Below are 13,975 nucleotides of genomic sequence, written 5' to 3'. Positions count from 1 at the left end.
CCAGACCAGATCCATAGTGCTGGCTGCGGTGGGACAAAAGTAAGACACGCTATAGGAAGATTATTTTAATCACTATAATGTCTAAGGGCCACTATAATAGACTGATTACTAGATGCTAGGCAAATATGGAACAGGAGGTCACTGCCTGAAGGAGTTTATAATGTAAATAACATCCTTGAGGCCATGGTGCTAGGAGGGAGGATGGAAATGCTTCACATTACTGAGCAGTGACTGCTCAAACTGATGATGGGTGTCCTTGTTCTTGACAGGACAGGGTTAATTTTTGCAGCAGCCAGGAGGGGCATGGCTAGGACATGGGGGTCATTCTATACCCCTTCATGTATACCTCCTTCCCCCAGGAGCAGGGGGAAGGAGTTTCTCCTGGGGAGAAGGGGTTCCTTCTGTTTGAGCAATCATGACAGAGGGAACAGTGGGGTAATGCTGGTTCTGAGCAATTACGTCAGAATCCTTCACCTTTCTTGTACTAAAGTTGCTGTTACTGCTCCCTTCCTTATCTCATTGCTGTTTCCAGTAAATTGCTCTTATCTCAGCCCATGATTTTCCCCTCTTATGCCTACAATTCTCCTCTCCAGCCTGCCACAGGGGAAAGGGGAAGGGAGTGAGTGAGTGGCTTGTCATTTGGAGAGTCTCAGTGGGAGTACTAAGTTGGGGAGTTCCTAAACCACAACAGTGATCAAGGGTCAAACACTCAGACAGGGTCAAACACGGCTGGTGGTGGCAAGAGGTGTTTAGGTGTTTAAAGAGCTGAGCTAAATAACACAGAGGTGGACCTGTGATGGAGGCAAGAGATTTGATCTCAAAAAAAAAAAAAAAGAGAACTGGACTTTTGCAATTAAGATCTGAGTTTGATCTAATGTGTTCACACCGACTTGGAAGTTGAGTGGTTACATGTTACTCAATTTTTTGCCATATTTGCCAAAGTAAGTATTTTTTAAAAAATACAACATTTAATATTTTAAAAAATATTAGAGACTCTACAATGTCTGTGACTGTGGATTACCTGTCAGAAAATAAATCTCACACCCTGAGGTTTCCTATCCTGCTCCCTTGCCCCAAGATCTTGACTTCTAACCACCCCCATTCTCTGCTTCACCTCAAATAGGATTAAAATGAGACCTCAGGATTATCTGAACATGGGAAATACATATTAATATGTGATCTGGGGCTCAAGTTTGCTAAGATGAATCTGCTCTTACAGGTCCAGTGCAGGTTGCATTGTACATGGTGGAGTTTTGCACCAGGCACTCAGGGTGGCAGGGGAGGCACTTGGAGTCCTTTTCAAACTCTCTTGGCTCCCTGGAAAAGAACAACAAAAAAAGAGAAACAATTAAACCTTAGAAATAATAGCAAGTGATAAACTGTAGTCTTCTCTCCTTTTCCAGACTTTTCCACATTAGACTGAGATGATGATGGTACTGAGACAGGAGGAGGGACCCTCTTGGCTACACCAGTAGCACTTGCTCAGTGCAACCAGGAGGGTGTAAGAGTAAGGGAAATTTGGTTGACAGCGAAACACATGGCACTCCAGATTGCACACTACAAATTAGTTTACTTTCCCTTTGAAGCTGATGTCACAGAATACTCGCAACCATTTCTAGAGGCTTTTAAATGGTAGTGATGCAAAGAGATCAGCAAAAACAGTTCAAGTGATTCCAAGGCTACAAATAATAATTAGGAAAGTTAAACAGCAAGGCACTGATAATTAAATTCATGTCCTCTCTACAACACACAATGAATCATTAAAATATGAAAGTTGGGAACAGATGGTTTTAATAGCAATAAAGCTGTTCCACTTCAAGTAATGGTGTTATTAATTAAATCTACCCATCATTTGACACAAAATAATGCCCTGATCTGCCCTTCAGGTTATAATAGCTGCTAGAGGGAATTCACTTTAAAAAAAAGACAGCTGCTAAACTGCAAACCACTAGAGAAATACAAACATCAGAGGCATTAACACCCTGACAAGTACTTGCTTAATACTCAGGAGCTTTAAAAGTCAGACTTTGTAATTTTGCTGCTAGACATGCCTTTTCCACCTACATCACCTGTTGAATTGACAGACAAGGCAGCAATATTTTTTCCAGGTCCTGAGTGAGGCTGAGGCAATAATTTTGTCTGAAATTGCTGCTCTCAGTCATTTTCAGAGGAAAGTTCATTCTCCCTTCAACTTTGCAAACTGCAAGGGTGAGCTGCTCATCTGAGCAAATATAAGAGGAAAGAAATCTACCAAGCAGTGAAGCCCTGGCTCTGGGGATGTCTGAGCTCCCAGAGATTCTAAATGGCTTTGGCTCTCACACAGTTACTTGACATGATAGCCACAGATTGAGCTTTAAACTCCTCCAGATAGTCTCCTTGTGGGCTTAAGGGGATGTTTTCTTAGCAGTCACCATGTCAGGAGCAAACTCCTAAGAAATACTGAATGGGGAAGGAGAGGTACCTTAGCTAGGGACTGTGTTCACACAACATCTCTGCAAGCTGGGGCAATCCCATGCAGGCAGAGACCCAGCTTCTTGCTTTTTTTCTAGCTACAACACATTTTAAAAACCAAAACCCCCACACCATCACCAAAACCTGAAGCACCCCTGAGACACCTTACCCGTGCAGGATGTTGCACTGTTTCACACATTCCTTCTGACGATCAAAAAACCTGCAGGAGAAGCAGTGGAAGGGCCCTGGGCCCCAGCAGCCTACATCTGAGCACAGGGGGTCACAAACATGCTTGGCAGCAGCTGAGAAAGAAAGAGGGACAAGAAAAGATATGAATGTCAAGGAGGTAAGAGAGAGGTCAAACTCTCCATTCTCACTCCAGCTGACCAACCCGTTTCCCCAGCCTGTTCCAAAGCACATATGAATGGTTCTGGTAGAGTGGAAGAGGAGTAATCACTCTTCTCTAAATCCCAAAGCCTGAAATTGAGTGATTTCTGGCCATTCAAAATAAGAATGATATCCTCTGTGACAGCTTAACAGATGTATAATAACGTTAAGTCAGGCTGAGGGAGCTGGGGATATCCACCCTGGGGAAAAAACAGCTCTGGAGAAACATTACTGGGGCTTTTTTGTACTTGAAGGGCACTTTTAACAACTTTTTAACAAGGTCTGTAGTGACCGGACAGGGGGAAATGCTTTTAAACAGAAAGAGTAGATAGATTTATGGATACAATGAAGACATAGTTACAATGTGGTGAGACACTGAGTTGCATACGGAATTGGTGGATGCCTAATCCCTCAAAGTTCAGGGTCAGATTGGATGGGGCCCTGAGCAACCTGGTCTAGTGAGAGACATCACTGCCCACAGCACAGGGCCTACATGACCTTTAAAGTTCCCTTCTGACCCAAATGATTCTGTATTTCTATGACAAATTTCTAAAATATAGCAAATTCATATTCTGCAAAAAGAAGTAGATTTTGGCCCAGGGACCACTGCAGTCAATAGCAGTATGGTTGAACAGCAGCTTCAACCTTGTTAAAAAAGGCCAGGTTTAGGAGTTAGCTTTTGTGTCCTTCAAGTGATGTGGCTTCACTACATTCATAGTAATGAAGAAGCTCCTGATTTGCTGGACACCACAATCCACATTTTGGTGGGAAGAAAAAAAAAATCCCACTCTTCCCTCACCACTTTCATTAAAGCAGTATCACTGATGAATTTTGTAGCCATAGGAACATGGAGAAAAGAGCCTTACTTGAATCAGGAAAATGCAAGCTTACTTTTGAATTTCAGCATGAGCTTTGATGGTAAGCAGGAATGCAGCACTCACTTACCACACTCTTTTTTATCCCTATTCTGTAAAATCTTAGTTTTCTGACTCTCAGTTGCAAACAGTCTGTACCAGTCCATGGTGTCAGCATAGCAGAGGTTCTTGTTCTTCATAATGGCAACATCTCCATCACTTATTTCCTTGAGGGAGCGCAGCCCTAGGGACTGTATTTTCAAGTTAACAACAGCAAGGGAATACTGGCCACTAAAATGGAGTGGGACAAATAGAAAAAACATGGAAGAAAGGTAATTAGCAAGCAGGATGTACTCAGCATGTTTTTCTTTTAGTTGTCAAATGCATCCTGCTGTGAACTGCATTTTCTTCAAGCAAGGTTCTGCTCACCCTTCTAAACTTAATGCCATGTACATGCCATGCCTATTACGTAACAACTGCAATACTCACATCTGGTTTTGCAAGGGCTTTTTAAGCTAAAACTGTTAGGACCCACATGTTCTGACGAGTAATGAAGTGGAACAATGGTTGTAGGTAAAGCAGCTATTACTTTGTTCTTGTCCACCAAGTCACTCTTCCTTCTGGGGCAAGCCTAGGAGGGCACTCGGAAGCATTGCTGATGTTTGCACTGCTTGGTAGCCTCCATCCATGACTGCCCAGCTACCTCAAATCCCATAGTGCTTCTGATCACATTATGACTTACCCCAGACTGTAAAGAGCATTTTCTGTCCTGCTTGTGCTTCCAGGATGGTGGGGGAAACCCTGGTCCTGAAAACAGGCTGAGGGCAGCCCTCCATACATGGCACAGAGCTGAGGGTCTTTATTCCCAGGGCACATTATCTATGCTTCAGAGATGGTGCTCTACTCCTTGCAGGGTTTACCCCATTTTGCATCAGTTTCGGGACACCTGAGCCTCACACTGCTTGCAACCTTGGTGTGCTCAGACAAGAGAAGCTCAAAACAGAGTTTCTCTTAGAGTGGCTGTGGCACATGATTTACTTACTGTTGCTTTGTTCTGCCTCGTATAATCTCCAGATTTTCAAAAGCATAAAGATCAGTAGCATTCTCAGGCCAGGCTTGAATCAACAAAAATCCTGCAAGAGGAAAAGAAGATTAAAAAGTAATCATAATGGAAATAAACTCTCCATTAGTACTGGCAGCAGAACCTTCTCCTGTAGCAAAACCTGCACCAGGAGAAGGCGCTTGTACTTTCCCTATGCTTATCTGAAGGACCATCTCAAAGTCTAACATGACATTTTAGGGAGCAAGGAGATATTTTTAAACCCTGTTTAATAAACAGTTTACTTCTTAGCCCACCACGAGGGCCTAGGAGAGCAACAGAGCGTGTCGGTGAGCTGCACATCCTGCCACACCGAGTCACCAGCAATGATAGCTCCTGCCAGCAGATACCCTGGCTGAGAGGCTCTGGATCTGTGGGAGAAAGGCAGCACTCCATCCCATTTTGCAGATGAGCTCAGAGAAGAGGAAAACTGAAAAGCAGGAACAGAGCAGAATAGCTACTTGTAGTGTATTTTCTGAGGCAAACAGAATGCCCCACTCAGCTGAGGTGCTTGTGAGGAAGGGGAGAATTTGGAAAATTGCAGGCTGCTGTATGAAGCTCTGCAGTTAGTCATTGCTACCCTGAAGGGAACCACACAGGTGAGAGAGAAACAAAAGGAGAACTGGAGTCATGTCTGTAGACCCAGCCCCAATGTTACATTCATTGCATAATGGGCTGAACACAATTACTTTTAATTGATACTTGGTGCAAGACGGTGGCTGTGTGCTCTGCTGGCTGCTTTGTGCTCCTGGAGACACATTCACCCCAAGGAAGAGCTCATCAGGCTGGAGAGGGTGTCTCCATAAGGATGACGCAAGCCCCTGAGCACGCTTCCCTAAGGAGCTGCTGAAAGGTTTTCCACAAATAGAAACACACTTGGCTTTTTTTAGCTGGAGTGGCACGCCTCTGCATCACCACACGCTTCTTGGGTGGCTGAGGATCTCCACTGCTTTTACTCTTCTCTAGGGCTGACAGTTCAACAGAAGGGATGTTCTGGCTAAACCACACACCTTGGATGGAAGACCAGTATGGGTTATGTGGGCGTAATGCTGGCAATGTGCTGCTGACCACCTTGGTTAAGAGTGACCCTTGTTAGCTCAGAGACAAGAAACACTTTGCATGCACTTCTCTTCATGTGCTCAAAACTTCCCTCCTCCCCATTTGTGTTTTTGGCAGTATCAGTCAAAAAACACCTCAGCTTAAATTCACTGCTAACCTGATATTTCTTTGACTGTTTTGAAGACATCCAACTTCTTGGGATCCAAAGGTAGGGTCTTCGTGAAGGCATCACTGAAACAAACAGAATGAGAAATTGGGAAAAGAACAACTTAGCCTGGATTTCCCCTAGCTTTTTCCTTTCAGTACTTGATGGCCAGCAGGTAACTCACCCTAGAAATGCAACTGGGAGAATGCTGACGTCTCCATTGATCTTGGTACAGTTTTTGAAGGAGTCGATATTTGTGGCATTTATGGAGAGGATCCCCTTAAGCTCACCTATTCCAATGCCATTGCACACTGTTAAAGGAGAGATACAAAAGTTAGGGGGGACAAAAGTGAAGCCCAGTCACATGGCAGGGCAGAAATGTGGAGGTGCCACAAGTTCAGAAAGAATTCCTGTATGGTCAAACCACCCACTCTAAGATGAGTTTCACAGATCTTTTGCCTATTTTTGCTTTTCAGAAAGTGTCACAGGATAACTGCTTCCTGCTTGCCCAGCTGTGCAGCTCTGGTCTGAGCATCTCTGCACACAGGCTCTGGCACATTCCCTGCTCTCTTTGTCCCATTTCCATTTCCCTTGATGAGACACAGGGAAGGACTAATGGAGGAGAAGGCTGATGTGCAAGATATACATGCACACAACATACAGTTTTCTCTACTGTACTTGTGGTATATCCCACCTGGAAAGCATGCTCCACAGTCATGCTTCCTGATGAAACCTCTTGTCAGATCTCCAAACTATTACTGGATCTGATTTATATTGAATTTACACTTAACTAAGATCAGAACTCCCTGCACTTTTCCTTGTGAGTTCTCTATCATCCCAAAGCCTCACTGGTTTATTCCATGCCTTTTTTACCTTTGCTGCACAGCCCATCACACTTTTTACACTTCCGAACACCATTTTCTTCCACTTCATAAGTATCAGCATTGCATGAGCGAACGCAGGAGCCGTGGTCTGTCACCACGTAGTTGTCTGGAAAAAAACAAGGATACAAAGGTGACTGAAATACAAGAGGGATGCTTTGAGGGCCAGACAAGAACTTCAAGACTGGTAAGAAAAAAGGGATTTGAGCTTTTGGTACACTCAGGAAAGTACAGGCATTAACTATGAACATCACAAACATCATTTGAAGGTAGATGAACATACAGTGCTATCAACCATTTTACAGGGAGGGGAATGGTCACAGAAGGATGAAACAACATTAAAGTCTTGATGGATTAAAAAAGTACAGAAATGGAACAGCAAGAAAGGAAAAGCAAGCATCTGTAGAGAATACAATGATTACAGGCCGTGAGATGGAGTGTTAAAATCAATTACTTTTTAACAGTCCTAATTAAGAACCAGTTAAGAGATGATACTGCTTTGGTAATCCATAACATTGATCCCATATAGCCATTGTTTTAATGGTTTTTGGAAGATGCTATTTCTTCACCAAGAGAAAAATTTTCAAAAGTCAAAATGCAAAGATTGAAAACCAGGCAAGGTGATGGATGCAGACTGTTTCAAGAGGCTCACTTTGTGACCTGTTCCCACAGAAACTGAAGAGAACAAGTGCTTTTTAACCTGACCACAACACAGAGGGATGACACAGGACCCTTCCCCCTTTTCTCCAATTCCCCACCTCCTCTGGGGCTGCAACCTGAAATGAACTTACGTGGACATTCCTTCACACAAGTGGCTCCGAAGCTGTATTTTCCTTCAGGGTTCACATCCATCTGGTAAGTGGTGGGGTTATACAGGACCAATGGGGGACATGTATCCTTGCATGTAGCATCATCCCGAAACTTGCGGCATGCCTGTCACGGAACAACAGCATGCATTAAACTACCTTTTCCTTAAAAAGTGACAGTGATTTTACATCAGGTCTTCAAAATACTCTGATGGCCTCATCTGCTTCCTGTTTAGCTCTAATGGAAACCCCAAGCAGCTACAGAGATGGTCCCTCAGGCTTTGAAGTTGAAACGTTGCTTCAGGCTGGGCGATGGAGTTCAATATTTTTTAAAAAAGAAACCATGAGCTTTTCTTTTTCTAAGCAAGAAACCTTGGCACTCTGGTGGGGAGTGGCTGGGATTCACGTGGGAACAGGAGCAAATCTGCATGCCTTAGAAAAATTTTCCCTTACAAGCAGCAACCAGATCAAGACAAACTGTACTTTTCTTGGCCAGTTTTTAATAAACTAAATCAAATCAAGTCCTTTCCTGCCAATTACTAAGTTTTCTGGCTAAATATTAAACTCAAGCCATTATATTTGGCTGCAGGTAATGAACAACTTAGCAGGCATTTATGAAGGGCAAGTTGGTTCTTCCAATCTAAATCTGCATTAAATTAATAATGACTCCCTTTTTCCCTTTCTTCTCCCCTGGCTTTCCAGATGAGAGAGAGTAACTGTCTTCCCTGTGAACCAGGAAGGGGATCATAGCATCTTAAAAGGAAACCAGAAATAGAGGTAATAACAATAAAATCCAGGTTGGACAATTTCTATGGTGATTTCTGAGATGTCACTGAATTCTCAATGAAGTGCAGTGCAAACATGGGGAAGAGTTAAAACCATGGCATGCACCAAATCCCTGAAACTCTTGTTGAAAAGCAATGAGACCTTTATTCCCTAAAGAAGCTCCATTTGTTTCTTCTCTCTTCACTGCCCCAGGGCTCCCCAAATACAGTGCTTTTGTGGCAAGTCAAAAGCAGGAAGGGAAACCTGAATTTCACGCATGAAGTTCGGGGAAATACAAAATAATAAAGATCCATCACTTCTTTACGTCCCTTACAAGTTCTTGCTTTAGTAAACCAAGATTACTACTGACTAGTGCTAAGGAGTACAAGGCAAAGCTGTGCTGGCCCAGATAACCATAGGGGCAGCTGTGGGCTTGTTCACGTGGGGAAGTTGCCTACAGCAAACTCTTGCATGCTCTGCAACAATGTTGAGCTCACTGGGCAGTCAAAGGCACTAGCACTGGTTTGGAATACACTAGGAAGGTCCATGGGCAGAGTCAGTAAAGACCAGCTCAGGGTGCTGTGAGGTTCATGTCATCTTCCCTCCCAACAACCACCCATGCAGGGAAGCCCTGGAGCACCCTCCAGGTCAGCATCTCTCAGGAGGCCTTCTGGGGCTGCAGAAGGCTAGAGGACATGCAGCTGAAAGCCCTGCTCGCCGTGTCAGGGACTGAAGCCATTGTGGTGGTGGGGCAGCATCATTACCAGGCAGTCACTCTCCCGAGGCCCGGTGCAGCCCGCGGCGCACTGGTTGTGGCAGCAGTCGCTGGGCACCTTTCCCCTGCACCGACCAGAGCACTGCTGAGCACAGATGACTTTTGTTACTGGAAGATACAAGAAAAAATGAAAAACTTCAGCTGTACCTGCTGTAATGGGATCAAGAAATATGGAGAAAAGGTCTGGTGCAGGTTCTGTGCTAGATTTTCCTCATGGGACGTTCTGTCCTCATTTAAGGCCAAAGTTTGGGAGGGGTGAGAGCGAGTGTGGGTGGTGGTAAGAAGGGGTCATGTTCAGCCTGTAATTATCTTGGCTCTTATGAGGTGCTAAGAACTCTGATCCTAGCCAGGAAATATGTCCTGCTTAGAAAGAACAACCCTGTTGCACCAATGCCTTGTTCACCAAGTAAAACTGTGACAGAGCCATTGCATCTTATAGCTGGGCAACAGAGAGTTGGAGACATCTGTCTCCATTTCATTGAGAAAATTTACTATTATGGTGCTACCTTTGGGAAAAACAATGTGACAGAATTGCCAGGACTCCGTACTATAACTGGAAACTGTACATTGTAGGTGTGGTGCTGTAAAACGTCCCTTTAATGCAGTAAAATATTTCCAAAATTTGCAGAGATAGGGGAGACTCACTCAGCAAGCAGATTTCATATGCACATTGAATTATTTTTCTTTAATGTTCAAATTCTTGGCCAAATTTTATCTTCATTACCTAACTCCCTCAGGGTTTGCACCAGTGCAACAACCCAAAGGAAAGGACTGGCCCTGGTCCAACTTTTTGCAAAAAAGCAAAAACTGCCTGAAACATTTTGTTGAGAATTGGGAAAGCTTCTTCATTTGAATATCAAAGCAGAGAAAAGGATCATCAGAACAATTTTTAAAAACCCCACAAATGAATGGCTAGCATGTTTTGGTATCAGAGACCCAAAATGGATTGTTTGTTCTCTTAAAAAAAAAATAAAATTACTGATCCATGAAGCCTGGCATAAAGTGCCAGAAGAACCTGATGGCTACTCTGCTTCATACAGCATCCTGAGCATTTCAGCTGTGCACTGTGCTAACTGTTATCAACTTCACAGTTGGCACAAATGAATTACAATATTATCAGAAATTCCTATAAGTCTGAAAGCCATGGTTGTTAATTAACAGAAAATTATTTCAAAAAATAGCCAGCTGCAGGATATATAACAGTGGTTTTTTCAAAATCATATATTCTTTTTCCATTACACAGTTCTGTATCCAAACTGTATTATTTTATTTTTTCTTGTAGACCTATAAGCAAGGTTGTATATTTTCCAGGAAACAGATTATTTCCACAGTATGCATTAGTTTCTCTGATAGCAACAGGGGAATAAAAGGCGCATTGTTCTACATGAACAGCATTTTGATACAATTTTTTGGTAAGAATTAGCAGGGGAATAAAGCACCTCATCACTTTGATAACTATTGACTAGAGTTTCCTGCTGGAAACATACATTACATCAAACATTTTTACTTCATATAGAGTATCCCATGTTCATTTCCAGAAGAAAGAGACATATCCCCCAAACTTTCCCACATATGGCAATGTGGGATACGTTTTCAGTTGGCCAGAGTCTCAAATGCCTGGAGAGGTGAGCAAGAGCCCGCAAAAGATTTTGTTTCATGCACTCCTGATTCCAGTGAGGGTTTGTAAATGCTGGAAGCTTGCAGGGCTGAGACCTGAGGTTTCGCAAGGTCCTGGGACAGCTGTGCAGCCTCAGCTGCAGGAACCAGCCCAGGAAGGGCTTTGTATGCGCAGCCATTGTGCACCCCGAGAGCCAAACTGCAGAGCCAGCTGACAAAAACTGAAGCATGCAATAAGTGAAGACAGGAAAGGTATACGGTCCTCTTTCCTCAAGCTCTAACTCATACAAATGTGGCTTGATATTTGCAGACAAAAAACTTAGGTTCAGGTGACTATTTGCAATGGAAAACTGAATGTAGGATGTTTCTTCCATTTGCATTATGTCTAGATCAGCCATTTTTCCACTGAACTTTTCACAAAACAAAACCCAGTGTATTTCCCCACTTTTTAGAGAGAAAAAAAAAAAGCAGTGAGACAAATTGTCATAGTGTTCCCCCTCAACCTTTACTTTAGTAAAAATAAACTGTTGCAAAATCTCAGGCACTTGTAAATGGATGTTTCTGCTCTCTTAGTATCAAGGAAACATCCTACTTGCAAAATTAGTTATTTTTTCAGTAGACAGAAATGTAGTATGTATGTTAGAGCACACAAGGTGTTTCTGAACTAATATACAGGCTTACATGTCTGGCAGTTTTGTTCACCAGGGCCCCAACAGTGGTCTTCTGTGCAGTTCTGATGGCATTTGGGACCTAGAACATAAGAGAGAGTATAATACTCTGTAAACTAAGAAAATAACAAGGTACCCTGAACAACAGAAAACAATGACTTGAGCTTTCCTTCCTGATAAACCAGGGTAGGAAGCACCTACATAACAGTGCTCAAAAAATTTGTGAGCTGAATTTGTTATCCTTTGTTCACCTCTGCTTTCCTACGTGCAGTTCTCCACCTCCACACCTTTGAGCAAGTGAGCACAATACCCACTCAGTCTAGCTTACGAAAGAGGAATATTTTTCCCAGGAACAGGAATCTCAGCTACTGCCCGGCTGGCCCTTCTGCTGGGGTTTTCATGCAATGGCAAGTCACCACTGGCTTGAAGTCAGGCATGTGCCAGCTGCTCACTACAGGCCACATGTAAATCAGTGTTTCTGAACAAGGCAGTTCTAAAAAGAAAACAAATCCAACTGGATTCACAGGCAACTGCCAGCTACTCTGACCACAAAGTAATTTGACTTGTCTGCTTTGTGCCCTCCTCCCATCCTCTGCCAAAAATACTCCTTGTGCAGGACTATGCTGCAGATGAATGATTAATGGAGAGGTGGGCAGGATGGACAGACACCTTGCCTGACCTCGAGCATTCAGTGCTGGGTTCTTTCCCATTCTTCCCTCCTTGCTCTGTTCTTTCTTCTTTCTCTTAATGACAAGCAAAGTCCCAGAGAAACAACTTATTTTAGAGTATGGCATCATTATTAAAGCCATAAAAGGCTGTCTTAGGAGATTAATGTGGAATTCACTACATTTAAAAGACATTTCCTACTCCAGTGCTTCTTCCCACTAACAACATGTGATTCTCCTTCCCCCCATCAGCCATCAAATAGCTGAACAAATGCCAATACTTGTCCAAGAGTTGATTGATTCGGTGTGGGACTAAAGAACTTTATTTTTTTTAAGTTGAAAAGTTAAAGGCTAACATTTCTGTGGTGTTCAGAGCCAAACTCCTGTGCTGACATGTATAGTTTGCAACTCCTTGATTACGCCAGGGCTCCATAGAAAAATAAGTCAACACAGAAGTTGGCTATTAGCTCAGGCAATTATGCAACTGGAAGAAGATAAAGAAAATATGTTTTCCTGCCAACTTTAAGTTCCAGAAATGAAATGTTCAGAAATGAAAATAAACTCTCCTTTCTGTGAAATGACTTGGGATTTTATGAGGGACTCATAAGGCTGAAGGATTAGCTTGAGCCTGCTCTAAGCATATGCTGTACAAACTTTTAAATACCCCCTCATCTCCCTGTTGATCTGAAGTGTCAGATTTATCTACCTATTTATTAATACTTTTGCCAGGGTAATCTGTGCAGCCCAAAACAGGAGAATTTTGTGGCATTACTTGGGCCCTAGCTCTAAGTCTTCAAGTAACTCCATGAAGCTGCCCTTATAGTTTTTCTAGACCAGAGCCTTACAATGTAAACAGAAGAACGCTGGAAAGAAAATGAATGCACATTGTTTTTCTGGGCTGTCTTTCTGAGCTGAGCACATATGCAGGATACTGTCCTAAATCAAGAGGAACATTCCCAAGAACTTTGCTGAGTTATGAGTTAAGGACCTAACCATCATGAAAAATTCTGTCTTAGGCCAGTGGTGCAGAAATGAAAGCACTTCTCTTGTCACAGACCTGGATGGCCTTTGTTAGAAATTGTTGGAATAGGAACCCACTGCATGAAAGGTGGGATGTTCATTTTACTCTCTGAAATGGAGGGGGACACATAGCACTTTTCATAAGTTAATACTCACAAGAAGACAGGTTGCTTGCGAATTCAAGTACTGTGGGAGGTTTCTTGCTTGTGTCAATGATGTCATTCCAAAGAACAGTATCCATGTTGCACAGTTTGGGGTTGTTGCTGATTTTAACACCTCCATTGAGAATTTCTGTTAAAGAAAAAAAAAATTGCTACATGAAGCAAATCCCTATTTTGCCCCAGAGATGTCCCCAAAATCTCTCTGCTCTAAAGAAAGAGAAGTAAGTTACATCTTTCTCCCCCTCAGTCACATGATACTGACAGAAAGGAACAATCAGGACATCAGACTCCTGATGGTGTAACTAAGACCCGGATCAGACCACTAGGTTCTGCAGAACCACCAAGATGCCACTATGTGTAGTCTTCTGCCTGGTGCCACCTCTAGGGCCCACAGTGGTCAGCAGAGTAGGCACTGCTGGTGTGCCCAGTCAGAGACCATGTGAGACACACATATTACCAGTTCCCAATGAGATCTAGCAGAAAATATCGATATGTATGCACTAGAATCAAATAATACAAAATAACAAATGGGTGCTTCTTTGCCAGTTTTGGGAACAAAGATGAATCTTGATGAGTTTTCTTTGTCTTTTGCAGAAGACTGGCTAGCAGGAGAGCAATTAGA

General features: G+C 43.0%; 1 protein-coding gene across 1 annotated transcript in view; it reads right to left on the bottom strand.

Annotated features, from left to right (window-relative positions):
* Positions 1-13,975, bottom strand: part of EGFR (epidermal growth factor receptor) — a 158,440-nt gene that overhangs the window by 32,947 nt on the left and 111,518 nt on the right. The window contains exons 4-14 of the mRNA XM_036406320.1: positions 13,349-13,483; positions 11,521-11,589; positions 9,212-9,330; positions 7,668-7,809; positions 6,869-6,985; positions 6,180-6,306; positions 6,008-6,081; positions 4,735-4,825; positions 3,784-3,983; positions 2,621-2,753; positions 1,218-1,317 (exon numbers count right to left, since the gene is read on the bottom strand). Of these exons, the coding sequence (XP_036262213.1) occupies positions 1,218-1,317; positions 2,621-2,753; positions 3,784-3,983; positions 4,735-4,825; positions 6,008-6,081; positions 6,180-6,306; positions 6,869-6,985; positions 7,668-7,809; positions 9,212-9,330; positions 11,521-11,589; positions 13,349-13,483 (1,307 nt within the window). The remainder of the gene's footprint in view (positions 1-1,217; positions 1,318-2,620; positions 2,754-3,783; positions 3,984-4,734; positions 4,826-6,007; positions 6,082-6,179; positions 6,307-6,868; positions 6,986-7,667; positions 7,810-9,211; positions 9,331-11,520; positions 11,590-13,348; positions 13,484-13,975) is intronic.

The sequence above is a fragment of the Molothrus ater genome, chromosome 1 (genome assembly GCF_012460135.2).
Source record: "Molothrus ater isolate BHLD 08-10-18 breed brown headed cowbird chromosome 1, BPBGC_Mater_1.1, whole genome shotgun sequence".
In the NCBI taxonomy this organism is placed as follows: Eukaryota; Metazoa; Chordata; class Aves; order Passeriformes; family Icteridae; genus Molothrus; species Molothrus ater.
Note: the sequence above shows the minus strand (reverse complement) of the source record. Positions and strands in the feature narration are given on the sequence as shown.